The sequence below is a fragment of the Nannobrachium achirus genome, assembly GCF_963921795.1.
Source record: "Nannobrachium achirus genome assembly, chromosome: 18".
NCBI lineage: Eukaryota > Metazoa > Chordata > Actinopteri > Myctophiformes > Myctophidae > Nannobrachium > Nannobrachium achirus.
In genome coordinates this window covers 32,122,339-32,150,193 of record NC_137825.1, presented here as the reverse complement: position 1 = coordinate 32,150,193, position 27,855 = coordinate 32,122,339, and the positions used below count along the sequence as shown (strand labels likewise).

General features: G+C 41.9%; 1 protein-coding gene across 1 annotated transcript in view; it reads right to left on the bottom strand.

The window, feature by feature from the left end:
• Nucleotides 1–3,338: 3,338 nt before the first annotated feature.
• Nucleotides 3,339–27,855, bottom strand: part of LOC308303038 (kelch-like protein 21) — a gene marked incomplete at both ends in the record, with an annotated part of 31,656 nt that continues 7,139 nt past the window's right edge. Inside the window, 10 exons of the mRNA XM_080747357.1 lie at nucleotides 3,339–3,591; nucleotides 3,690–3,879; nucleotides 7,981–8,166; nucleotides 13,527–13,652; nucleotides 14,935–15,084; nucleotides 15,436–15,595; nucleotides 16,122–16,193; nucleotides 17,068–17,259; nucleotides 18,460–18,621; nucleotides 19,649–19,749. Coding sequence (XP_080603483.1) covers nucleotides 3,339–3,591; nucleotides 3,690–3,879; nucleotides 7,981–8,166; nucleotides 13,527–13,652; nucleotides 14,935–15,084; nucleotides 15,436–15,595; nucleotides 16,122–16,193; nucleotides 17,068–17,259; nucleotides 18,460–18,621; nucleotides 19,649–19,749 — 1,592 coding nt within the window. The remainder of the gene's footprint in view (nucleotides 3,592–3,689; nucleotides 3,880–7,980; nucleotides 8,167–13,526; nucleotides 13,653–14,934; nucleotides 15,085–15,435; nucleotides 15,596–16,121; nucleotides 16,194–17,067; nucleotides 17,260–18,459; nucleotides 18,622–19,648; nucleotides 19,750–27,855) is intronic.

Here is a 27,855-nt window from a genome sequence, read left to right as displayed (position 1 = left end):
GGATCGGGGCAAGGGTTGCCGAGATATGAGCAGGGCAAAAGTGTGACGTGTGACAGACTGACTGACAGACTGACTGACTGACGGACAGCTGGTCGAGGTTTTGACAGTAACTGCGACCTGATGGTCGCAATGAGTCACCTGAAAAAATAATGGGTGTTTTTAATGAATCTATCATGGTTAAAATGGAGTTTGAAGTTACAATGGGTGTGAATGTGGAGAGGCCCTGGGCCTGGAGGGCCTGGTAACATTTAAATATTCAATCAAGCAAATTAAAAACGGTCCAGGGTGCGTGTTCATAAAAGCATGATTAGACAATAAAATGACCAAAAGTTTTTTTGAAAGTGAAATATCCCTTTAATGTGTCTCAACTTGATGATGGCTGACTCCTTACTTCAAGGTCACAAGACAACTCCTGTGTATCATGTTTAAGATACAGGGGGTGGTTTAACTTACACACAGGCCCATCTTACCCTGTTCTCCCCTAAGGCAGTGGTTCTCAACCTGTGGGTCGGGACCCTCTGGGGAGGACCCCAAATTATTTTGGGGGGTCCCCAGATGTTTAGCTTAATGTTAACATTGTTTTCCTCACTCAACAGTAAACAGACCAACATACAGTATAAGTGTATTAGAGGGTATCTGCACATTTCTAAAGTGACAATTTAAGGACTTTTAAGACCTTTTTAGTACCACTGGTCAAACATTGGCCACATTGTCTAATATTGGAGGCCAAAATGTGAAAATGGCAGATCTACATGCTCACAACACCTCGTGTGAGCATGTAGATCTGCTATTTTCACAATCAAACAGATGGAGACAAACTAATGGAATGCCAACTGCTACTTCCAAGTGCTCGTCAGGGTGGGGGGGTCCCCAGTTCAAATATGATTATTTTCGGGGTCCCCAGTTCAAATATGATTATTTTGGGGGTCGCGGCCTGAAAAGGTTGAGAACCACTGCCCTAAGGCACAGAAATAAAGTGAAATTCTGCCACTCCCAGTCATAAGTATGTTATGTTATTATCACATAGTTAGCATTAGCATTTAACAACAGGCTTTGTTTGGGCCTAGTGTGTTTTCACTGCAACACTAAACTTCTAAAGTTCTCTTTGGTCAGGACTCCAATGAGAAGTTATGAATGCATTATGGAATCAATATATGATTATTCAGTGTGTTTTTCATACCAGTAATTCTTCACAGCTCTGCAGCATCCAAACCAACCTGGGAGGAAGTCAACATGATTACAGAACGGGATGTGGTTTCTGTACAGTATTGCACCCTCCGGTGGGAACAACATGTAACTACACCTCTAAATCATAGGTTTTGGACCACTCTTCCACCCATGGGATACAAACATCTACCACTCTTAATAGTCAGGAAAAATTAGCAGAATATCTGTCAAATCTGGGAATAAATTCCTTACCAAACAATTTCTTCACCAATGTGTTCGTAAAGGTGTCTAGTAACATATCTAACAAAGATTGAAATTCAACATCCTTAGCAAAATGTTTGACAGTTAGGGTAATTCTGGGTCTCATTCACTTACTATACACTGTACTATACGGGGGGAAAAAATCACTCCCAAAAATATGCTTTAAGTGGGATGTGAGGGTCAACTAGGTGTTTTTAATTATTCTGAATCCATTACAAGCATTTGTTTTGCACGAAAAACATTCCTTGGGCCAAAAATGGACCCTACACCCTGCGAAAAGTGATGACTCATCACTAAACCATCGTTTTTTTTGTGTCGATTTTGGCCCAATGAATGTTTTTCATGCAAAACAAATGCTTGTAATGGATTCAGAATAATTAAAAACACCTAGTTGATTTTTGTGGTCTAAACAGGCTTTTATTGTATTACATTCTTCTCATTTGTCCCCCCCACCCCAAAAAAATGTTATCGAGAAAACTATGGTATAATGTGTTGGTTGCCCCTGTCGGGCGACCACACTAATAAGGCATAAATACAAAGGCTTAACAAAAAGAAAAGGGGGGTGGAAGAGGAGTAGATCTAATCTGGAGTACTGTACTTGAATGCAATCTTGAGGTACTTTTAAATCAGGACTGTTTGGTTTGTTTAAAAGGGACCATGGCCCACTTATCAATCAACTTGAATATTTCTAAAATAATTTCTCAATAATTTATACATCACAAGAGTTAACACTGTACTTTTTATTCCACTCAAATTATAATTATTACGTGCTCTAACGCTAAACAATATGTATAGTCATGCCTGGTCGCCATTCTGCCTTTTAATTATAAACCTCATCTGCAGTTACATCACTGTGTCCCGCCCCCCCAAAAAGTCAAAATCAGTGGCACCTGGTTGTCACAGGGGTAAATAAAGTCCACCACTGTGGAGTCTAGGTATATAGAGGTTAAATAAAGTCCACCACTGTGGAGTCTAGGTATATAGAGGTTAAATAAAGTCCACCACTGTGGAGTCTAGGTATATAGAGGTTCAAATCCCCACATTCTTACGAACACACTGTCCCGTGTTCGGGAGAGTGAACCTTTCCACTGTGCTAGTGGTCTCTCGAGAACAGACTTCTATGCTCTGCAATAGACTTTTGTTAGACAATAACTTGGACATATCCATCACAGTAGATTTTTGGGACAGACAAGGGCAACAGTTATGAAAAATATCAATCATTTTGGGGGGGGAAAAGAAGAAAAACAAAGTCTTTATTTTTTGTTTTGTTTTAGTTATTTATATATGTATTGTTTATTTAAACATCTTTATTTTCCTTCATCACATGCACCCTCAATTGAGTCACTGAAGCCATATACAGTATTTGCTTTGTGCCTGTGTTCTGCACAGGAAAGCTCATATTGACTATTTTCCATGTGCAAAGCATAATTCAGGCCTAAAGAAGCACTTTTGGACATTATTTTTCTTTTTACTTTTCTTCATATACTACTGCGTGTGGCTCGCGGCTAGCTTTGCTGCGTGCCCATGCATAAAGAGAGAGGAGAAGATTATAATCCTGCAAACATATTCACGTTGATGTTTTGCGCAAATGAAACCCACTGATTTATAACTAGTTGCAGCTAGCTAGCTGGGTGCCTTCATTATAATGTGAGCTTGTAGATTAGCTGTTTTCGAAGGAGCTTGCGCGTGCATGTGTGTGTGTGTGTGTGTGTGTGTGTGAGAGGAGTGAGGGACAGAGGAGAGAGACGCAGCAGCACTTTATTCCTGTTCAAGTATCTAAAGACAGATATCTCATTGTGTTACTCAAAATGTGTGCTTGCCCGTTCGGGCAACCTGGTAGCAAACTTCACCTGGCAAATCATTTTATTTACCTGCCCCGGGCAGTCGGGCAACTTTAAGTGTCAATCCATTCAGAGCGAAAAAGGCTCAGGGGGATCGTAATCTTCAGATTCATCATCTTCATCAGAACAGTCATCTTCAGTTTCATCATCTTCATCAGAACAGTCATCTTCAGATTCATCATCTTCATTATCTATGGGTGGACCATGATCCCTCCTCACCTTGAGAGAGAAACATTTCAAACCGTCGGCAAGAGCAGCCATCTGCCCCACGGTTTTCCACGTGTCAGTCTCTTCACAGTAGCACTCGATGTTCCAGGCAATACTACATGGAGAGACACAGACAGACAGCCATTAGAGAAATGTCTGGTATGAACAAGAAGACACCTTTTCCTAGACATTTGTGGAGCAACAGTGTCATACCTATTGCTGTTCCTGGTACTCTCTTTCACCCCTCCTAGAACGTAGATCTTTCCATCTACCACAGCCATGCTGTGCGAGTAGCGTTTCACTCGCATGGGGGAACACATGGTCCACTGGTTGGTCGTAGGGTTGTAGCATTCCATCGAATTTTGAATCTGACCAATGTCTTCTTCGTTAATATGCACACCACCTATAGATGAACAAGAATGAACGGGATAGTGACTGTTTTATTAACTCGTCGAATAGTCTGAGGTACCCGGCACCGAAGACCGATTTGTATTTATTTACACACACACACACACACACACACACACACACACACACACACACACACACACACACACACACACACACACACACACACACACACACACACACACACACACACACACACACACACACACACACACACACACACACACACACACACAAAGGAGTAGTTCACCCCCAAAATGACTTTTATTCTATTGATTACTCATGCCATAGAGTTCAAAAATATTTTTAGTTTTTGTCGCATTCCTAATTCCTAATTCCTAATTTGATGGTTTCCCCATCCAGGGGCCAAGCATTTGTGTCCCCATCCGGAATCAATAGGGGTACATTTACTAAAATCACATTTTGGTCTTAGGAATGCGACAAATACAAAAAAAATATTATTGAACTCAAGTCTCTATGGCATGGGTAATCAATAGAAAAAAATCACACCCGTGTGAAGTGGAGCTGTGTGTGTGTGTGTGTGTGTGTGTGTGTGTGTGTGTGTGTGTGTGTGTGTGTGTGTGTGTGGATCATGTGTACCGATTTTTGTGACATTTGAAGAAAATATGTAGGAAAAGGAGCAAAAAGTGTGTTTTGGAGAAAATTCAAGATGGCGGACAATCTATCATGGCGCAAATGGGCGTGGCCTATATGGGGAGATGCGTCATGGCCCAAGGAATCCAGGGAAAAAATATTTTTAATTTTCCGACCTACGGTTCAAGAGTTACAGGCCAAAACGTAAAGTGGGGTGTTATGGCGCCACCATGAGGCCAAATGACACAATTATTTTTCATTTAATCCTTGAAATCATTATGAACCTCCTCTCCAAGTCTTGAAACTCTAGCCCCTATGGTTTGCGAGAGACAAATAATTGAATGTGAGTTTTTGCGATTCCCATTATAAGTCAATGGGGAAAATTAATTCACTAATAAATTAATATCAATTAAACTATAGAACCTTTCTCTTAGAAAAGTAATAGCCCACGATTCCCGAGTAAGCCGGTCGATTTGACATATGGCGCGAGTGTGTGGTGGCAAAACTGTGGGACTAGTGGCGTGCCGAAGTTTAGGAAGTTCAGGCTACATACACACACACAGACACACAGACAGACAGACAGACCCACACAGCCACGTATAGGGAGCTGCACACAGCTCCAAAAAGTCATTTTGGGGGTGAACTATTCCTTTAAAGAGTTAATTTGTTTAAGACAAGTGAGTGTATTGGAACTAAGATCAGAGGTGGAAAGGGATTTACTCAATTATTCTACTTTTAACACATTGGGTGCCTGGATTTAGTGTGTCTTTCGCCTACTTTTGAAAAATCACAGAATATTCTCTGTCACGCATGCACAGGTCTCGTAGAATTTGAAAATATTCCATGTCCGGTAGGGAGCGTCCATGTGAAAGATAGAGCTGTTTGACTGCACCAATGCGATCGTCATACACACGCAAAAAAAGAGAGAAAAGCTTTGGTGGTTCCGGTGACGTCATGTTGTCATCAGGCGAAGTGCCCCCGAATAGGAAAATATTTGGTGAACCATAGAATAGCCATCTAGCGCCGGATTTTGTTATCCCGACTTAAAGGGATATTTTATTTATTGTATTTATTTGAAATTTCAATAGAGGATCAACCCATTGAGTTGCAGCAACTCGTTTTCGAGGGTGTCCTCATTTTCACTAACCTGACTTCGCCAGATGGTGGCAGCATTGCTATGCAAGCTGCACCATCTGGATTCACTTCCACCTAATGGCTGTAGGAAGCGTGTCCATTTTTTCCAAGCTATTTAGCAGGTGATTCGATGGGGCTGCCTGTCCATCACAGACACAGGCCAGTCTCAGCGCTACAGTGCTGATAGAGCCCGCCCGTAGCTGCCGCTGATTGGTCCGGACTGGGACTTTACGGGATATCAACTCTCTTTCAGCGGTCCCAGAGGTTTGCTGCCACCATCAGGCGGAGTCAGGTTACATTTTCACATTTCACTTTCCGTACTAGATGCCCGAACCACCTAAGCTGACTCCTTTCCAAGTGAAGGAGCAGCGGTTCTACTCCAAGTCTCTCTCGTGTGATTGAACTTCTCACCCCATCTCTAAGGAAGATACCAGCCACTTATTGTATTAAATCTTTTCCAAAGAATTATTAAAAATAACTGAAAAACGTTATCGAAAAGACACGGCCAGCTCACGTATTAGGAGGGTATTATGAGTCACCAGAAAAATAAATGTGTGTTTTTAATGAATCTATCATGGTTAAAAGTTACAGTGGGTGTGTATGGGGAGCGGCCATATATATATATATATATATATATATATATATATATATATATATATATATATATATATATATAATATATATATAAAATTGTATTGTATTGTTGTTTTTAGTACTTCTTCCACCACTGACTGAGAGCCTTAATAAAGAGATATACCTGTAACATAGAGCTTTCCATTCAGAACACAACCAGCTGATTGATGCCGTAAAATCGGCATAGGAGCGAATTTTGTCCACACGGATGTTTTCGGGTTGTACTTGACCGTCCGGGGCGTGTTTTCCCAACGTTTAGTTGGCACCGGGTCTAGAGTCCAGGAGGACACACAAGGGAAAACATTATTCACCACCAACAGGAGAACCATTAATTCATAATAATACCATAGTATTTGTAAATTATTACCTAACCCTAACCCTAACCCTAACCCTAACCCTACAATTACACTATATATATATATATGTGTGTGTGTGTGTGTGTGTGTGTGTGTGTGTGTGTGTGTGTGTGTGTGTGTGTGTGTGTGTGTGTGTGTGTGTGTGTGTGTGTTCCAGTATGTTTGAAATGTGTGTGTGTTCCAGTATGTTTGAAGAACCAGTACGAATGAAAAAGGAGCACTCGTTTTCTAGTGCTAAAGCAGTCCCCACAACAATATTTACTATTCTGGCCCCCTGGTTTACAAGTTCTAACGGCACTGAGTCGGCTCATGCGACCGTCCTAACACTCAACACAGCGACTCGCTCAGCGGTGTCTCACTTGGATCAAGGTCGCCTGAGACGGCGCGCCTTCGTCATGGTTAATAGAAAACGAGCGCTCCTTTTTCTTTAAACAAATACATTTATCCTGCGATTTTGCAACCTATTTTTCACGCAGTGACAATTATCTAATGTAACCCTGGGCGCTACACTCTGCCAACCTGGGGAGAGCAACGGAATGACCTCATGCTTCCTTCTATGCATGAGCAGTCCAAGCTGCTTCTTTTCACCTGACAGGGGAGATTCCCCAATTGGATGTATCGTGTGGAAGGAACGCATTATTCCAAACAGTTCCTTTCCCCTCCATCAGGCGCCCCGGCTGGCCAGGGGGAGGCAGTACAGATTACTGCATGTTTTTTTGTGAGGGTACCCTACCCTAGAAGACACGAGGAGAACATGCAAACTCCACACAGAAAGGCCCTTTTGCCAACCCCACTTGGCAAAGGGTATGGGCCATAGACATAGAAAGGTAGACACCTCCTCCGCTCTGGGGCATTGGTTAAAGAGGACTGGCAAGCTTCGGGAATTCTGAAGGACGCTTCCTTGGGTGTCACAGAATGGGACGCTCGGTAGGCCAATCAGATGCGGGACTGGCGGGACTCCCTCTGTCCCACTACAGGGGGCAGAGTGGGCAGAGTACCTAGCACAGTTCCATAGTTCCGCCTATTCTGTTTTACCAGTCGCGCCAATGAACTGCAGCGGCGGAGGAGGTATCTAGCAGCTAGATACCTCCTATATAATAGCTAGACTAGCTTTTTCTATCTGTGGTATGGGCACTGATGACGCCGAGGAGAGAACATGCCTCAAGCGCCCACAGGATCCCCAGAGGGAATTGCGGTGCTATTTATGACTTAATTTCATTAAGCAGTGTGCAAAGTTTGGCCAATGTGGGATGGGGCGGGACATACAGGCACCAACTGACCAATGACAGTCCGGACAGACATGCCTACATACATGACAGTTAGCATTGCTCAAAATCACATGAAAGGCTGAACTGCAGGTGCATCAATATGTTCCATACCAGTAAAATAGAGATGTCCATCCAGTGCGAACACATCACACTTATGAACATCATAATGCTCTTCTGCACCGACAGAGTCCATGAGCTGCCAGGTGTCCGTCTTCGGGTCGTAGCGGTCCAATGACTTACATCTCCATTCGTTCCAGCCCCCCACTGCAAACACATATCCATCCAGCATCACCAGTCCTGTGGACCATGTGGGGTTGAGAAGAGAAAGAATAAAAATGCTCATTAGAAGTGAAGCATCTTGAAGTTCAGAAGGAGTTTAGATTGCCTACATGAACATCCGTTAACAACAGGTTTTGCTCCATCAAGGTTGGATGCTGGGTTTGGGCGGTGGAGGTTGCCAGGTCTTAAGAAAGTTCACCAGCTATTTTATTCAAACCAGCTAAAGTTATTTGACCAACTTAGAAACTCAGAAAAACAGTTGCTCCAAAACAAGCAAATAAAACCAGTGATATTGACCAGTTAACAACAAATGTCTAATGGTTACCACTTAAAGGGTTACCCATACCCATGGCCATCTATAAGTAATCAAATAGGAAAAATAATAATAATACAGTAATTTGAAAAGATTTATATACAAGTGCTGGAAATGTGATTAATGTGAAAAGAAAAATGCATCTATAAATTATCTATTATTCTGCAGTTGGAACTGATACATTTTGCTGCCTGTAGAGTAGGGATGTGAAATAAAATTGAATTTCGACTCGATTATCGAAGCCAACAATTTTTTTATTTTATTTTTTTTACTTTTTCCACAAAAAAAAATGTAATTGCTTGTTCAAAAACGTTATAAGCGTTAATGTTTTCTAAATGTGAGAGGAACGGTATGTGTCTGTGTCAGGGTGCTCAGTGCATGTCTGTGTTGCATGCATGTGCTAGTCAGGTCTGCGGCATAGGTCCGCGGTCTACAGATTGAGAAACACTCAATCTGATGGAATCCAAGATGGCGCCGTGGCATGGCGACACGTTGAGAGCTGCTCTTGCCTTGTTGCTGGTTTTTATGTTGTATGTCACTGTTTTTGCACGTAATGCGTCCTGTACGATGACCTACGATCGCCAGACGTTACTGGACTTGAGATTTGTTGCCTCGGACGTTTTCAGACCGGATTTGCCGGGAGAACTGTATAACAACAACAGCAGCACGGTTCCAACATGGCGTGGCCATAGGAGGAAGAGAGGGAAGCGAGGGGGTTCACTAGTGAAGCTACGTGGACGCCCTTCGCGACCACCCATCCCCAGCATACTGTTGGCAAACGTCCAAGCGATCGACAACAAGATGGACGACCTCCGAACCCGGCTACGCGTTGAAAGGGATATAAAGAACTGCTGTGTGCTCTGTTTCACGGAGACGTGGCTGAAGGCTGACGTTCCTGACAGGGCGGTACAGCTAGATGGCTTCTCTGTGTTCCGCATGGACCGTTCGATGGCAAACACGGGGAAGACGAAAGCGGGCGGTGTTCTGTTTTACATCAACGACTCTTGGTGCACTAATGTGGACATAGTCTCACACCACTGCTCGTCGGTGCTGGAGCACTTAACACTACGGTGCAGACCGTTTTACCTACCCAGAGAATTTCCTTGTGTGTTGCTGACGGCTGTATACATCCCACCAGAAGTGAATGCATCCGAAGCTATGGACGAGCTAAGCGATGTCATTTGTAAGCAGGAAAATAAGCACCCGGAAGCCATTTCAATCGTGGCGGGGGACTTTAACCACTGCAACTTGAAATCGGTGTTGCCGCACTTCTACCAGCACGTTAAGTGCCCAACAAGGAAGGTAAGGACGCTGGATCACTGTTATTCCACCATCAAGGATGCCTACAAAGCGGTTCAACGGCCCCACTTTGGGAGATCTGACCACCATGCGGTGCTACTACTACCTGCCTACAAGCAGAGGATGAAGAGCGAGCAACCCAGGGTGAGGTCTGTACAGTGCTGGTCCACAGATAATGTATCTAAACTCCAGGGCTGCTTTGAATCGACAGAATGGTCCATCTTCAAAGACTCAGCCACAAGTTTGGATAACTATGCTGACACTGTCACCAGCTATGTTAAATTCTGTGTGGATAATTGCATCCCAGCGCGAACCGTTCGCTCCTATCCCAACGAGAAGCCGTGGATGAACCAGGATACTCGTCTGAAGCTGAGGGAGCGCCGAGCCGCTTTTCAATCTGGGGACGAGGAACGGTACAAAAAATCCAGATACGACCTGAGGAGGGCGATCAGAGACGCTAAGAGACAATATAGGGACAAACTGGAGAACAACTATAGTGGCTGTGACGCACGGCGTATGTGGAGAGGGCTGCAGGCGATTACGGATTACAAACCGAAGCCGGCTGTTATTAACACCTCGGACTCTCTACCAGACGAATTGAATAACTTTTTCGCCCGCTTTGAATCTCACAACACGGACCCAGTTACACCGGTGCGGGGTACACCCGGTGCGGTGGAGCTGCAGGTGACACAACGAGATGTGAGTAAAACTTTTAAAAGCGTTGGGACTCATAAGGCGGCCGGTCCTGATGGGATTGCCTCACGTGTCCTTAAGTTGTGTTTTGACCAGCTTTCGGGAGTCTTTACTGACATTTTCAATATGTCCCTGTCATTGTGTGCGGTACCGTTGTGTTTCAAGGAAACCATAATTGTACCCATAGCAAAGAAAAATCCTGTCACCTGTCTTAATGATTATCGCCCTGTGGCTTTGACCTCTGTTCTTATGAAGTGTCTGGAAAAAATGGTTATATCACATATAACGCACATTATCCCTGCCAATACTGATCCATTACAGTTTGCATACTGTGCTAATAGATCAGTCGATGATGCTATTTCTCTCGCACTACACATTGCCTTGAAACATCTGGAGAATAAGAACTCTTATGTCAGACTACTCTTCATAGATTATAGCTCTGCCTTTAACACGATTGTACCATCTAAGCTTGTGTTGAAACTCAGGGGTCTTGGTCTGGGCAGTAGTATCTGCAACTGGCTGTTTGACTTTTTGACAGGCAGGCCACAATCTGTACGAATAGGGAACAAGCATTCATCTAAGATATTGACCAGGACTGGAGCGCCCCAGGGCTGTTGCCTCAGTCCCTTGTTGTATAGTCTGTTCACCTATGACTGTGTTGCCAGGTGTGGAAATAATTCTATTCTCAAATTTGCAGATGACACCACGGTTATAGGACTAATATCCAACGATGATGAGAGGGCCTATAGGAGGGAAATTGAAGAGCTAACCCTATGGTGCCAGAATAACAATCTCTCTCTAAATGTTAGTAAAACAAAAGAGATCATCGTTGACTTTAGGAAATCTGAAGTCAATCACAGTCCCGTAACCATAAATGGTTCACCTGTAGACATAGTGGACAGTTTCAAATTCCTGGGTGTTCACATAACAAACTCACTCACATGGTCTCAAAACAGCGAAGGTATCCTTAAGAAAGCGCAGCAGCGATTGTACTTTCTGCGGCGCCTCAGGAGATTTGGCCTAAGCACCAAGGCTCTTGTTAATTTCTATCGCTGTACCATAGAAAGTGTATTGACAGGATGCATAACAGTGTGGTTTGGTAACGTGACTGCTCAAGACAGTAAACAGTTACAGAGAATTGTGAAGAGAGCTGCCAAAATCATTGGCACAGAATTACCACAGCTACACACAATCTATAACACACGCTGTAAGAAAAAGACAGAGAACATCTTAAAGGACAGCTGTCATCCCGCCCATTCCCTGTTCTATCTCCTCCCTTCAAAAAAACGTTACCAGAGCATCAAATCTCACACCACCCGTTTCAGTAATAGTTTTTATGCTCAAGCAATCAGGCTGCTTAACGAAGAGATGGAAGCGAGACGTAGGTAGTCATGTACAATATACGCAGTTTTTAAACTGTACACTGTCACACTGTATGGTTGTTTTGTTGTTTTTTTGGGTTGTCCTGGGTGACCTGTTGTTGTCATTGTTTTGTGTGCAATAAGGCTGAGAGTGCTCTTGGCACAAGCATTTCATTGTTTGTCTGTACTTGTATGGATACGCATTTGACTAATAAACCGAACCTGAACCTGAACCTGAACCTGACTGCGCTGGTCTATCATATGCACGCGTCATAGCGGTGCGCGCCGACTCGATCTGTTTACCTCCTGCCTTGTGCATGAAACTAAAGCTTGTTTGTTAATGGCGGCGTCACCATCGTGTGTGATGATTTTGTCAAGAGATTGCCAATAAAACAAAACACAAAGTATGCGTATCACGTCAGTGATGTCAAATCACATAATGCGAGGCACCCGTGTTGACACGGTCAGAGAGCGGAGAGCGGGGGGGAGAGAGAGCGAGAGATGCAGACAAATTAAACCTCCACACATGATACACAGCAGAAAGGATCATTGAGAGCCAAGATGATAGTGTTGTTGTCGAGAGGAAAGGCTTCCGTGAGCCTTGTTTTGTGATTTTTGCCCTCGACACGTCGATTCGCAAATAATGTGTCGTTTAACATCCCTACTGTAGAGACCTGTACAGCCTTTTCAATTTCCATATAATTGGATTTTAACATTAAAAGCAACTGATATTGTCTAGATTCTGAAATGTGTAATAGTTGCTGGTGGAGTATCTTTAACCACTTGCACCCTATTCTTTGTGGTTTGCCCTATAGGGCAACCAGACTATAGTACTTGTCTGACTTTATTCTTTATACCTACTCCTCCCACCGTTTGGTGGTACAAACTTGGGCCATAAATCAAATCGCAAGCCTTTGCTAAGAGATATATTATATAGTTTAATTTATATTTATTTATTCATCATTGAATGGGAATTACTGAAATTAAACTTTTCCCAAACATGGAGATGACATCATAGATGTATGACATCATAGACCACATGATATTGACACAGTATGTCCATATATTGGCATTCCAAGATAAGGGCTTAAAGGACAACTTTGTTTTTTTACAACAAGGGTTCATATTTTAGATTGTAATTAGAGAAAAGAAAAAGTGAATGTTAAAATGTTTTCATTTGCTTCGTTCTATTGTTTTATCGCGTTTACCGTGCTAAAACGTGGGGCATGCGTACGCATGGGGGCATGCGTACAAGTGGCTAAATATGTCTTTTTAGACACAATATGCCAGCAGTTTCTTTATTGCTATTTACAGTAACACTTCTAGCCCCCATAAGTCACATCCAACCATGAAAGGTTGCGTTGTATCTTGGTAATGGGCTTATTCTGTGTAAAATTACATATTTAGCCACTTGTACGCATGCCCCCAAACACTGAAATAAGAATCTCTAAAACAATAGAAAGAAGTAAATGAAATCAATTTAACACTCATCTTTTATATATTCTTTAATTACAATCTAAAATATGAACCCTTGTTGTAAAAAACTAAAGTTGTCCTTTAATATTGATGACATCAGGGACCTCCATATATGGGCATAAGAGGGACAATGGTTAGCAGCACTGCTCATGTTGCCTACTATGATATGACCTGCCTAAAATAGTGACACCAGGGTTAATGTGGTTAATGTGAAGGTGATTGTTAGACAATCTTACTGAAATCCCAGCGTGGCTCATTCATGGGAGCCATCTTCAACCATGTGTTATGGTGAACATCATAGCGCCACATCTCGCTGCTGACCTCATTGTCGAGAATGCCTCCGGCCAAATACAGAGAGGAACCTATGGTGGAAGAAGAGCAGAATTAAAACACGTTATATCTTGATTGATTTGAATATGCACACACAGCTTTACATTTCTTCACATAATCTTCCATTTTATTGTGATGTTTTACTTATAAAGCCAAAGAATTCACAAAGAAATCATCAAAGAAGTGCCATGGGTTACATACCAACCGTTCTACCGGTTGCATGCAGATTCTATGCAACACTACGTCTTACTATGTTGTTTACTGTATGGTGTGTTTTAGTATGTTTGATTGATTGTTCGAATACTTCTTTAGCAATTCACTGAAAAAAGCACAGGAAAGTACCGTTCGATAAGAGGTATTCTAAGGCCACATTCTCATAATATAATTCGGTTTAGTCATGCGAATGGGAGGGGTGAAGTTGCCACATTCTTGCATATTTAATTGATACGTTTGCGCTCACACTGCACTTTGTCATCCGAAACAAGGACTCGCTTAGAAGAACACGTCTGTCCACGGGACAAACATGTACAGTATGTATGTATCCAAGCTGCATAATAATGTGATCAAAAAATAAAACCTGCGGCGGCCGGCGGGACTCGTCTCGCAAAATTCTGCAATCCTCTCTCTCTCCTCATTCCGCGCGTAACCTCGCATCACCGGGCTTTCTCCGCGCGTAAAACGTCTGTCTCCATTTGGCACAGAGAGCGAGAGAGAGAGAGAGAAAGAGAGTGAGCGAGCGAGGGTGAGAGACCCACAAATCGGCCTATTGCTATATTATATTAGGCATAGCCTATATAGGATACATACAATTTTTCTCCTCACTCCAGTGGCACTTTCCTTTTATCTGACTCTGTGAGCAACTCCTCAAATAAACTATGCGCGATCGAGGGAGCGGTGATCAGGAATGAAATCATTCACTTAGGGGACAGCCATGGGCCGTAGGCTAATGGTCAGAAATCTAATGGGAGCGGACGGTCTGGAGGGGGATTTAACTTATTATATATAACTATGGATTTAACCCGCACATGGCTCTATAATCTACCACATTGCCTGTATTTGAGACGGATACATTCACAACAACAGTGAAGCGTATGCTGTAGCGAATCGAAACCAGTTTTTTTGTGGATTTGCGTTTGTTTCTTTCATTCGAAAAAGAATATGGATGTGTCTTCACACATGCCCAAACGTTGTGTGTGTGAATGCCACCTAAGAGGATTTAAACCCAAGAAAGCGCAATGGCTTGTTTCCATTGGGGTTCTTTGTTTGTTGTATGGTGTGGTACTATAGTTACTCTGTGGTGTGATGAATCCTCACCTGATGTAACCACAGCATACTTGGATACTTGCACGGGCACAATATTCTTCCACTGTTTGGTCAGGGGATCAAAACTCTCAACTTTGTAAAAGCTCTCATCTTCGTAAAAGTCCTCGGAAGTTTGAGTCTCTCCCACCACAACGATCACTTCTACAAGCAGAGGAGAAGGAGCAGGTGAGACACAGTAGATTTAAGAGTTGAAGTAGAGCTTTCAGTGTGGCAGCCCCAACCCTCAGGAACTCTCTCCCCAGAGAGGCAGCACAACATTTGCAGTGATTCAGTCACTGCAAATCCAGAAGAATATTGGTATGCACATTGACATGTATAAAAGCACAAAAAAACTAAATGAAGGCTCGAATTGTAAACTAAAAATAATTAAATCATGATGCAATAACCATTGTGAAGCCTGGGTAGCAAACCTAAGTCATATTCTTTTATTGGCAGATATGCTTTTTTAAATCATCATCAGGTGCAACATGCATGCATGTGTTCAGCAGGTACCTGTGGTCCTGCGTGGACGTGCTGTGTTACAGTAAGGCCGCCCCTTGGCCTCAGATATGAACCTCTGGCAGCCCTGGTGATCTTTCACCACATCCAGACTCTCAACCACAGTGAGGAGGTAGGAGGGACTGATGAGAGGCAGACGGATCTGCTCTAGCACCTTAAAGAACAACAAGTATTTACTAGTCCAACTGGAACAACATTATATAAGAAGTAAGCCATTTACCATGAGAGGGAGTGGGTTGTTGGCTGATTTACCACTGTTTCAGGGCGAAGCAGAGTGCCAAACAACCCTGAAACAGTGGTAAATCAGCCAACAACCCACAACCCTCGAATGGTAAATTGCTTTTCTACCACTTCTACCATATAAATAAAAGAAAACACAGTTGTAACTTGCAAGGTTATTTAGTTATACAACTGCGACACAACAGTGGGCGGGGTCCATGAGCCAACTCAAGGTTGTTGACTGATTTACCACTGTTTTAAGCCAATCAGAATCCAGTATCTGAACATGTGACCACAAAAAGTGGTAGAATCATGCATATTACCAGCCAGTATCAAATAAGCATGCCAAGCATGTATTGGAAAGTTACTCTAGAAACAACCTTGCATTTAGAAGACCCCTGGCATATTGATAGGCAGAGACCTCTGATCGTTTTACAAGGTGAGACTACGAAATGACTGACCTTTTCAAAGTTGTGCTTGCGGCTAGGACACCTGTCTAACCACTGCATGGCAGCTTCAAACACCATGTCCTCCTTAGGAACATTAAGATGGTCACTGGAGAGAACCTCTGTCAGTCTGTCCACGGAGAGAGAGAGGAACCCTTCCTATTGGTAGAAAAATAAATACAGTAGATTAGCCGATAGATGGAGAAGACCGTTTCCATACTTCATACTGAAGTCACCTTTTCTCCTCTGAAGGGCTCTATGGTGATAGTAGATGGTCTGTTTTTTAGTGAATTTAGTGAATAAGCTACATTGTGACATGTGTCAAATCACGACTACTTCCAACAGCTTCAAACTTTCTGTTGTTAATGGGGAAAAATCGCATGGATGCACCTGGGACGTATCCTCAGTGAGTGGTTTCGGGTCTCACAACATCATACCCCTCACTCGGGTGACCCAGCCGGGGTTGATTAAGTCCCGACTTACGTCCCAGTCGCTACCCACGATCAGTCCCATTAGGGAGAGACAGGGCCACTCACTCCACCACTGCGGAACTACTCTAGTACTACTAGTGCTCCTCTAGTAGACTTATAAATAGATGAATTTAAATGTTTAACTTTACTATATATTCTATGTGCAGGCCCATATGAATATGTATTGTATGAATTTAGCTGTTGGCAAAGTTTGCACTGAAATGTCAGTCTTCGTTTTAAGATATTTGATGTGTCTGATAATCCCATATGGGATGGGTCAAATTGTCCAGACACGAAAATAAAATATTAATTCATTCACTACTCTGTAGTCTGCTGGCATTAGTTGGCGAATCTCAGAGGTTAAGAGTTACCTTTACATGTTTCTACTCAGGTCTGTGTCAGTTGTCAGGTTGAGTAATGGAATAGAAAACAGTAAACAACATACAAAAACATTAACAACTTGTGAAATGTATGACCCCTCAACCACTGACCTGCTTGTAGATGACACTGAAGTGTTTCAGAATATAAGCCATGCTGTGTTTCTTCAACATTTCACAGGAGTGGTCGTCAGCAAAGCGGTAAATCTCTAGACAGTTATTTATGTCCAGGTGACGCCTCATGTAGTTACAGCAGGCCTTTCGAACAGCCGGGACTTCCAACAAGTCTGATGCTGCTAACAGGCCCTAGAACAAATATACAAAATGTTATTAATCACTGATGTTATGTAGGACAAACACAGGGACAATGAATAAGGTTTATTGTACGATGTACGATGACAGCTCGCCCTCCTGGCCCCCAAACTGTGGAATGAACTCCCTGTCGCTCACAACGCGTCACGATGCGACGCGTTGTGAGCTTGTAGATCGTCCATTTCCACTAATACTATCAATGTTCTTTTTTAAGTATAAAATTGTCAAATATGTCAGTAATTTCTTTGTATATATAAGTTATGTGTCATGATTGCCATGTGCAACTTCAAAGCCTAAAAGCCAAACAGAAATGTAATTGTCAACGACAAATACACATTTAAATCGTTAATCGCAATTATTTGAGTTAGAATTAATCGGCAGGTAAAATGTCATAATCGTGACAGCCCTATGCTAAATGCCTAAATTGTAAATTGTTCATGATGATAATACATTACCTGCACATTATCAGTGGAGATGGACACCTTTGAAGTGTAGGCATAGTTTACCAGCAATCCAATCATGTGAGGTTCCACTCCTTTTATGGTCACCCTTTCCTGTGTGGATTCCACCATGCCAGAGGTAAACATCGCCTGTGTGTGCAGGTTGAAAAGGTGAATGGTTGGATTGGAGTGTCCATGGTTTCTTATTTACACATTAATGAGTAATTGATTAATTCATTTGGATATAGCATGACCTGGAAAGCATCTGTGTCACTTTAGATTTTAACCACTTTAACCATTCAAAAATAGCAGATAAGCTCTGAGTGCCGCGCTATGAACTTGCAGATCTGCTATTCTTTTTTAAATCATGAAGATTTGTGCAAATCTTTGAATATACATAGGCCTATATTTACAAAAGCTAACTTTTGTAACTCAAATCTTTTTTTCTGGGGGTCTCTGGAATAACATGTTTTGAGATGGGGGTCTGTGGTAGCCTAGCTCAGCTATACCATCATCCACCCATGTTAAAACAAGGAGTTATTTAGCTGCATTAGTATAGAGTCGGGCTAAGCCAGGCTAGGTCTGTGGCCAAATACATCATTTGGGGCGTCCTTGACATGAAAACATTTGAGAACCACTGATCATAGAAAAACATGTTTTTTCAAAAACCTTAGAAGGATTTGGAAGACATTTGTAGAATCGGCCTCAGGTCTCATGGGTTAACAACGGCAGGTCAATAAAAGTGTGTGTTTACCTCAAAGTAAGGGCTGAAGGAGGCCAGTACATAACGATGGCAGGGGACCTCCTGTCCCTCACAGCACAGAGTCACATCACAAAAGGTAGTGTTGAGACGCAGCTTGTTGAGACCCTCCAACACCTTGTTGGGATGGTTGGAGTCCACAAACACCTCAGCATCCTGAAGTACAACGACAACATCCAGAGGGAAAGAATTCTAGTCAGACAAACAAAAGCTACTATCCATCTGTGAATAATGTAATCAACTGTTCACACACACACACACACACACACAAACACACACACACACACACACACACACACACGGCTGCCACGATTAAGACATTTAACAATTTACATGACTGATTAGTTGTAACTCAAATATTTGCGATTAACGATGTAATTGTGTTTTTGTCGTCGACAGTTACATTTCTGTTTGGTTTGTAGGCTTTGAAATTGCACATGGCAGATGTGACACATAACCTAAATATACAAAGAAATGACTGACCTATTTGACAACTTTATACTTAAAAAAGAACATTGATAGTAGAAATAACCGATCTACAAGCTCACAACGCATCTGCGTATATCGCAGCAGATCTTGTAGATCTGCTATTTCCACTACTTTTTGAAAGTTTGCAATTATACAATTATGTAATAATTGTGACAGACCTACACGCTAGGGCATTCACCAAATATTCAAACATTCGAATATCAAAGTCACTATTCGACGTTGTTCACCGAAGTCGAATATTCGCTTATTTTTATTGTTTTCTCTTTAAAGAATATATAGTTTATAAAGCTTGGCTAGATAGGAAGTCATAAGAATGAGTTGTCAATGCCCCTGGTGGATGAATTTGTTAATGCTCTATACCAGGGGTTCTCAAACCTTTTTAGGCCGTTACCCCCAAAATAAACATATTTTAACTGGGGACCCCCAACCTGACAAGCACTTGGAATTGTAGGTATTACATTTAATGTGACTCGGTTCTACAGATAAATATTGAGAAAATAGCAGATCTACATGCTCACAACGCCATGTAGATCGGCTATTTTCACAATGTTCGCCTCTTGCTTACTTATAATATTTGACAGTTTGGCCAGTCCTGTCGAATATTCGACTATTCGAATACTTTGAGGTCGAATAATTCGAATACTAAAAATCACTATTCGTGAATGCCCTACTACACGCACGCTCACACACTCACATCCAGTCTGGTAATCTTGGCAGCCTGTGGTGATTCTTTCTGGCCGGCAGCATCCAGGATATTGTCAGCCATGGCTGAGGTGAGGTGTGGTGTAGTCTCGTCTGCAGAGAAAAAACAAAACAAAAAACACAACAACATTACGGTTAAGATGTGGTCAGACAGTGAAATACCCAGTGTGAATCGGCTGAGGTTTTGGACAAGGTTGACGCCCCCGCCAGTCACTGCGTTGATATTTTCCTGCATACTACTGCCTGCGTTTTATTTGTCTGTCATTCTATGCGCGTCTCCGCAGAAAGCACAGTGGAAGTGGGCGATGTGTAAATAAAAATAAATACTTCTTTGGTATTTTATGAAAATGTTGCTACACTCAAAACTAAATTTTCGCTGCGTTGTCTGTCATTCTATGTTAAATGAGTTACAAAGGACCCCAATTGAAACAAAACAAGCAAAAAAGCTTTTTGATGTATCCAGTTTACCTTGTACCAGTGAAGTGTACCGTCATTAAACTGTTTACCCAGTCCCATGTAAACATCTCATAAAAATGCTGCACTTAAACATCACTGAACTAAAGTAGCTCTCAATCCCAAGGGGGCGTCAACCGTCAACCTTGTCCAAAACCTCCACCGATTTAGCTCCTCGCAGTGTAGAGGGTACAAATGGAACCTTGATGGATGTTGGAAAATGTTCCTGTTGATTAGTTATTTAATTCAATTCAGGCTGAGCATAATGAAACTACTTATTGTGGTCAGATGTGATAAAGTTACTCTCACCTCTTTAAATCATATCTGCTTATTAAACATTCACAGAAATATTTGCACCATGGTATAACACTAAATATTTAGTAGCCTTATAGAATCATTGAATCTCATTTGTCGTTATTAGATTTATTCATTATTGTCAGAATGTCTGTTGCCTAGCTACAGTACTAGCTTCATGGTCCATAGCGTTAGAAGGCAGTGGTGTGTCAGTGTTCCACCGTGATGATACGTAATGTTAACCTGGCAAGCCAACCTCATACTGTGCATTCACTCACTCGTTCCTTCCCACAATAAGGAATAAGTGAACGCAGTATCAGGGATGGCCCACCAGGCAAACATAATGTGACCTGCAGAAGCAGATCATTGTTTTCTTAGCAAAGCGTAGCCATTCAAAACCTGTCTGAGAAAGCTTATCTCAGTGGTCTTCAACAGGGGGTCTTCAGAGATACTACGGCGGGGGGGGGATCTTTGTGTGATAGGATCATTCTAATGAATAACTTGTAGGGTATGCGCGTGACATCATCATACCTGGAAGTTATGCGGGAACACCTACTGAGTGGCAAAAAACTACTTTCTGGCCTTGACAGCCCATACATCCAAACAGAAAAGTCCTATCTGATTGCATTAAACAATGTTAAACTCAATTTGCCACTCAATTTGCCATTCACTTTATGCATGTGCATACCCTCTATTCTGAGGAGAACTCAGAATGGCGGATATACAAGCTCTCAATGAGAGCTTGTAGATTGTCTATTTTTGGTGTAGACTGGAGGTATAAAAAAAAGAGCAGACCGATCAACGATTTAAGTGGTTAAATGTCTGAAAAGGAGAAAAACACATTAACACAAATCTATCATAATAGACTGATGATAGTGATGTAAAACAAGTAAATGAAAATCTGCAATACAATTTTATACAATATGTAGTGTGTGTGTGTGGGGGGGGGGGGGGGGTCCCTGCTTTATCTCTTTATCAGTAAGGGGTCCTTGACCTGAAATGTTACAGACCCCTGGCTTATCTGATACACAGGAGGAGGGCTGGGGGCTGGGCACTGTGGGCACTACTAGGAATGTGGACTTCAATAGCCTAGTCTGAGGTGAAGGCTTGTGCTGTGTGTTTTCTTGAGGTGATAAGTGGCCGCTGGCCTGGGGAAGGAATTCACACATTAAACAATAGTCCTGCCTGGCTCAGGCTGCCACACTTCATTGATACAATTTCATTCGGTGCGCATGCCGTGCGTGTGGAGAGGCAGAGAGGGAATACTTGGTAACAGGTAATCTCGCCGAAATGAAGGTCGCCGGAAAACGTGGAAGAGTCGCCGAGGAAGGCTCACCAATTTCGGTGGAATTCTCGCCTGCCGGATTTGGAATTGTCGCCGACAGCTTTTACATGTCGCCGACAGTGTCGCCGACGTTTTTGGAATAGTCGCCTATATTTATACCATTATAGACAACAAAGGTATAAAGGGAGTGAGTGAGTGAGTGAGTGAGTGAGTGAGTGAGTGAGTGAGTGGGGTATTCAAGTGAGTGTAGGCTACCCTACCCATATATTTATAAACCATTATAGCCTACTTAGCATTTAAAACTCTGATGCCCAAAATAGACAACAAAGGGAGTGAGTGAGTGGGGTATTCAAGTGAGTGTTCATATGTCACCCATTCACACGTTACATAAGCTTATAACTGTAGCTGTACCTGTCTTCTGTTAAACATCCAGGCCCCTCAACGTGTTGCTTTAAACACATGAGCTAAATTGCAGTTACGTTGGGATAGAGGAAATCAGAGACGCAGCAGCCCCAGCCAGTGGTGTTGCCAGATTGTCATTTGCGAGAGAAACAAGCAACCATGTCTATAACAATAAGCCAAAAATAAGCAACTAGGGCATGTCAGTCAAACTTTATTGTCTGTTATTGTTTTAGAACAATGGTTCTCAATCCTTTTCATGCCAAGAACAAGGACCCCCAATGTTTACAGTGTACTTTACAGAAAGAAGATGTACTTATAATAAACAGATTTGGCAACACAGTATAGCTACAAATCCTCACTTTCTTCTCCTTCTAAATGTATTAGATAGTAACTAGGTACATATAATGTTTGAAAAATAGCAGATCTTCAAGCTCGAGCTTGTAGATCGGCTATTTTCAAATAAACTAGGGCTTGTGAGCATGTAGATCGGCTATTTTCACAATTTCTGCCTCTAGTATTTGACAATTTGGCCAATGTTTAATTTGACATTTTAGAGGTATTGAAAAGTCCTTAAATTGTCACTTTAGAAAGGTGCATGTGCCCTCTATACTCTTAAACCTTGTATCGGGTTATTAACTGTTGAGAGAGAAAACAATGTTGCACATTAAGTTGATCATCTGGAGACCCCCCAAAATAATTTGGGGACCCCCCTGGGGGTCCCGACCCACAGGTTGAGAACCACTGCTATAGGCTAGGGTTAGGGTTAGGTTCCATGACCCATTGGTCATGGAAGTGGGGCTTTCCAATGAATGAGGTGACGTTTTTTTTTTTTTTTTTTTTTTTTTTAAATCGCTTCATAATTGACCGAGCCATGTTCGAATCAAACTGGTGTCTTTGCTTCCTAAGCGCATATGGACAAAGCAGCAAAGTGGGATTTGACATCATATTGAAATGTGCACAGTCAACTTAAGTATCTGTTTCACCAAACAGAAAGAATAGCCCACTTTGAAATTCAAAGTAGGCCTAAATACAAAGTGCATTTTGTATGGACATTCAACAATCATAGGCCTATTAAGAAAACAATCCCAGGCCTGAACATTAAATGAGAATAGGCGCAGATTTTTTTTTCTTTCTTTTTTTCACATCATCACACTAATTGTAATATTAGGCCTACATCCCAGCCAATTATTGTAGGCTATTACAATAGGCAATTTGTGTCGGAGATAAATCGCTGTCTGATATGACGGTAAAAAAACAATTGAAACTCAGCCTGCACAGGACCTGCCAAACTAAACGGACGTGGGTACCCTTTTAATTGATTGACTGATCATTTACAGCTGATGGCTTTGATTACATCTACATGGCCCCGTATAGAGAAATCTCTCTGTCCATATGGCAATGGCAAAACGCAATTAAATGGGCTGGCATTACGCACGACGCGTAATGCGTGCCATGTCTCTCCATTAGTGTTCCATACATCATTGTTGCATCAATTGCTATAATATAACATTCCAATTCATAAGTAAAATGTATAAGCTAGTCATATCTGTCAAATATTGTTTTAGTTCACTAATTCTGTGAAATGTAATTTACTTCTGTTGTATCAGCTATCATGAGTGTTTTATATGGATATGGGGGAATCACAAACTCGTCCCTTGGTTGAAACATCAACAGAAATGTAGGCCTAATTATATCAAACTATATCTACAAAGTTTTATTTTACTGTCTGACAGCATCATGTTGCGAGCCGCGACTCAGCACATAGTGGCACGTGCACACATTAGACATCAAAGGGGGTTTGAGCCCCTGCCCTTTTATCCACCTTGTAAAAAGTGCCCTCTCCAGTCTAGACCATGAATGCAGTTTTTTACTATGGTGAAAGAAATGCAAACGCCCTTTTCCGTGCCATACCCGAATGCAGGTCCTGAACTTGAATGCAACATCTTATGTTGAAAGAATTGACCTCTTTTAGAAGTGTCAGCCCCTGGCCCCCTGCCTCTCTAACATTCTCTGCACGTCCCTGGCACACACTGACACAGCTGCACGCACACTGTTTTCCTCGTGTCGTCTTGGTCGGAGGCCCGAGCATAGGCTCGGTTAAAGTAGTTTGTGTCATGGAGGATGAAATGGATTGATTGAAGACTTTATAGTTTGCATAGAAAAAGGTAAAGTTTCATGACGTTTATTTCCAAAGCCACGTACCACCGCACCACTGTGGTAGGATTACGAGCGGTTTTAATCCCAACGAAGCGATCTGTGCAGTCAGACGTGCTGCTATTAAATCTGCAGATCCAATACGTTGTAGTCATTGGTCAGAGACAAAGTTGCCAGCAGCCAGCTTACAGTTATAACGCTTATAGTTTCTCTAAATAGCACAGATACATGTTGTAGCCAACTATTATTTCAGGGTATTGATCTGCAAAGTGGTGGACACTTATGCAAACGTTATGTGTGAATGGGTGACATTGATATGGTAGCCTACACTCCAGGGGCGGTGACGTTTCAATATTCAAATGGGTGCTCGTTTTTGACCCCGCCCCCCCCCCCCTCCCCCCCCGCCCCCGCCCCCGCCCCCGCCCCCGCCCCCGCCCGCGCCCCGCCCGCCTGCCTGCCTGCTCGGCCAGCCGCTTAGACAAAATGATAATAATGACCATTGCTATGTTTGGCCACTAGAGGGCACTGAAAACCCACAACGCTAATATGTTCCCCATTTTCAGCAGTTTTGTGACACTTTGGTATCATGCCAATAAAGCTCCTTTGAATTTAATTGAAAACCAATGAAACAGAGCAGCCTGAATTAAAAATGCAGACAGGCCTATACTTGAGTAACTGTAAATGTACAAACGTATTGGTATCAAAATATCCCATTTCATGTCAGCAAAAGAAAAGGCATTTTTTTTTCCATCATTGAGTACTTTATTTACAGTTTGCCAATAGTACAGTGGTACGATAACGATGTCATAAAATGAATGCACTGTAGGAATTTTTTATGACACACGAGCAATCATGACTTTTCAGCAATCAGTGTGTTTCAACATCTTAACACAGTAATTAATGCATGATATTGCACCTACATTAACATGCTACAAGCAGAAACAGACCTTTTTTTCCCAAGATCTTTGTCTATTTTAATTGTGGAGGAACATGTTTTTTTTTTTTTATGTAATATTTTCTGTGTAAAAAGAAAAAGAGAAAAAAAACCCTAATAAATATTGTCAAAAAAAATGTGGATGAAACATCTCTCCCTCCCTGATCGCGGTCTGTCACCTTCACTGTGCCTGCTGCAGTGCTGCTTGGCCATCATGGATCTCTATAAATGAAAAGGGGGAGAGGGGAATAAAAAAAAAAGTATTACAACCATGACATTGACAACAATATTGCTACAGTAAATTACAATTAGCCTATTATAGTAAACCTTGCATCATGCAGTACAGTATTTTTTAGTTTTTTAGTACCTACCATTTATTTATCAGGAACGTGTTTCTCCTCTGGGCTCCTCTTGAGATGAAGTCATTGGCTATGACACTATGGCACTGTGTTGATAAGTAGTTCCTAATGTTTGGATGAATGGACCATTGTAAGTTCTTTGAGTTTGCAATATGCTTAGAAAAGTCACTTAAAATTGCAATCCATTATAGAAACGTTAAGCACTACTATTCTTTGTTGTGTTGTGTTTTTTTTTTTTTCAAACTGTTCTCGACACTCGGCTGTACACAACAGTCCTTTTTATTTTTCTTACTGTCCTGTAACCTTAACTGGGTGACTTAATTTCCCCTTCCCCTTCTTTGTATATACTTACTGATTGTTTAGACTTACTGTTTTCTCTTTTATTATATATTTTTTCTCTCTCATTTTCTTTTCTTTACATATCTACTGCATAGTACTGTGTTCTATTCGTCTGTGTCATTCAATGTTATATGATATACTTTAATGGTTTCCTGTTGAAATAAGCTTAGTCTTTTCAGGATCTCATTTTAGTAGACCTTGTACCAGTGAACTGTACCGTCATGAAACTGTACATTTTCCTATGCAAACTTCTAATAAAGCCTTCAATCAATCAAATAGGCTTTAGGCTACATCAATTATATGTAATTCAAAGGAGCTTTACTGGCATGATAAAATACTATAATGCCTCATTCACATAGGGAGCAGCAAAGCTAAAGTTTAGCTTGCTTGGTCAATGTTATCTCAATGGAAACCAGCTTTAAAGCTTTCAAAGCTTTGTTCTGTGTATCTCCTGTATCTTTAAAGCTGGTTTCCATTGAGATAACATTGACCAAGCAAGCAAAACTTTAGCTTTGCTGCTCCCTATGTGAATGAGGCATAAGAACAGTTCAGTTGAGATTTTTTTTTAATTATTTTGGAGGTGGGGGTAGAATACTGTAGAGCTACATGGCTACATCACACAGAGTAGACATACAGCCAGGATGTGGAGGCGGGCTATGACGCTGGGTGACGCCCTCGAAAGGGACAAAGCCGACGTGTGATATCGGCCGAGTGCCAGGAATGCAGTTTGGCCAGTTTGGGGCGAACGACTGAGTGCTAGGAATTGTCGGCGAAAAATCAATGGGCTCTCATAACAGTACGCTCAAGCACTCACGCGCCCCCTATGTTCCCGCCGCTGCTACACTCACTTGAATACCCCACTCACTCACTCACTCACTCACTCACTCACTCCCTTTATACCTTTGTTGTCTATAATGGTTTATAAATATAGGCGACTATTCCAAACACGTCGGCGACCATTCTCGATGAGATTTCTCACTGCCTGGATGAGTTTTCTATAACGCCAGGCGACTATTCCAAACACGTCGGCGACACTTGTCGGCGACCATTCCGGGCGACCTTCATTTCGGCGACTCTACTGGTATTCGGAATACTTAGATGCCATTCCAAAAAAAATCTAGTTTAGAAGTTCTAGCTAGTTATCTGGTCTTTGACTCTTTGTTCCACCTCTCACCATGCAGTGGTGTAAAACCATCCATTTTCAATATTGAACTATGTCATTAATATACCTTAGAGGAGTTGTGGAAAAAAAAGACAAGAAAAAAAAACAGTTCCCCCCTTCTGTGTTGCCTAGAACTGGACTGGAGGATCGATTTTGGGGTTTGTATTGTAAATCACACCGGTGTGATGTCATCACGGTGTGATTTACAATACAATTAACCCCAAAAATGCAGAGGGTCTGTCTTGCTTTGTTTATCCGGCCTTATCATTGTATGTTAATGTTACGACTGCCATGGAAGTAAATAGATCCTTTTTTTTAATTATTATTAGGAAAAACAAGCCCCATAAACTTAAAAAGAATGTACTGTCTAATTCTAGAGCAGAGGGAGGTCTTGAGGTTTTCGATTTTGAGGATACTATCAATACATTTAAAATTAATTAGTGCCCAGACTCCATTTTCTTTTTCATCCCAAATTCTATCTTTAGCAAATTGGGAGGGCTTTCATTTCTGTTACATTCATTGCAATTTCTAAACAACTAGGCTGCCAGTTAACCTTTCCAAATTCCACCAGCAGGCACTATTGGCTTGGAAATTATCACATGTCCACAATTTTTCCCCACATAGGGCTTTACTTTGTACTAATAGTGACATCTTAATCAGGAATAAATCTGTTTTTTCAAAGTGGTTCCAGAGAGACATCAACTATATGTACTGTGTCTCTTTGATACTCTAAACTCTGGGAACATAATATTATCCTATGAACAGCTCATGACAGTGCACAACTTCCCAATTCCTTTTAAAGAACTAGATCTTTGTT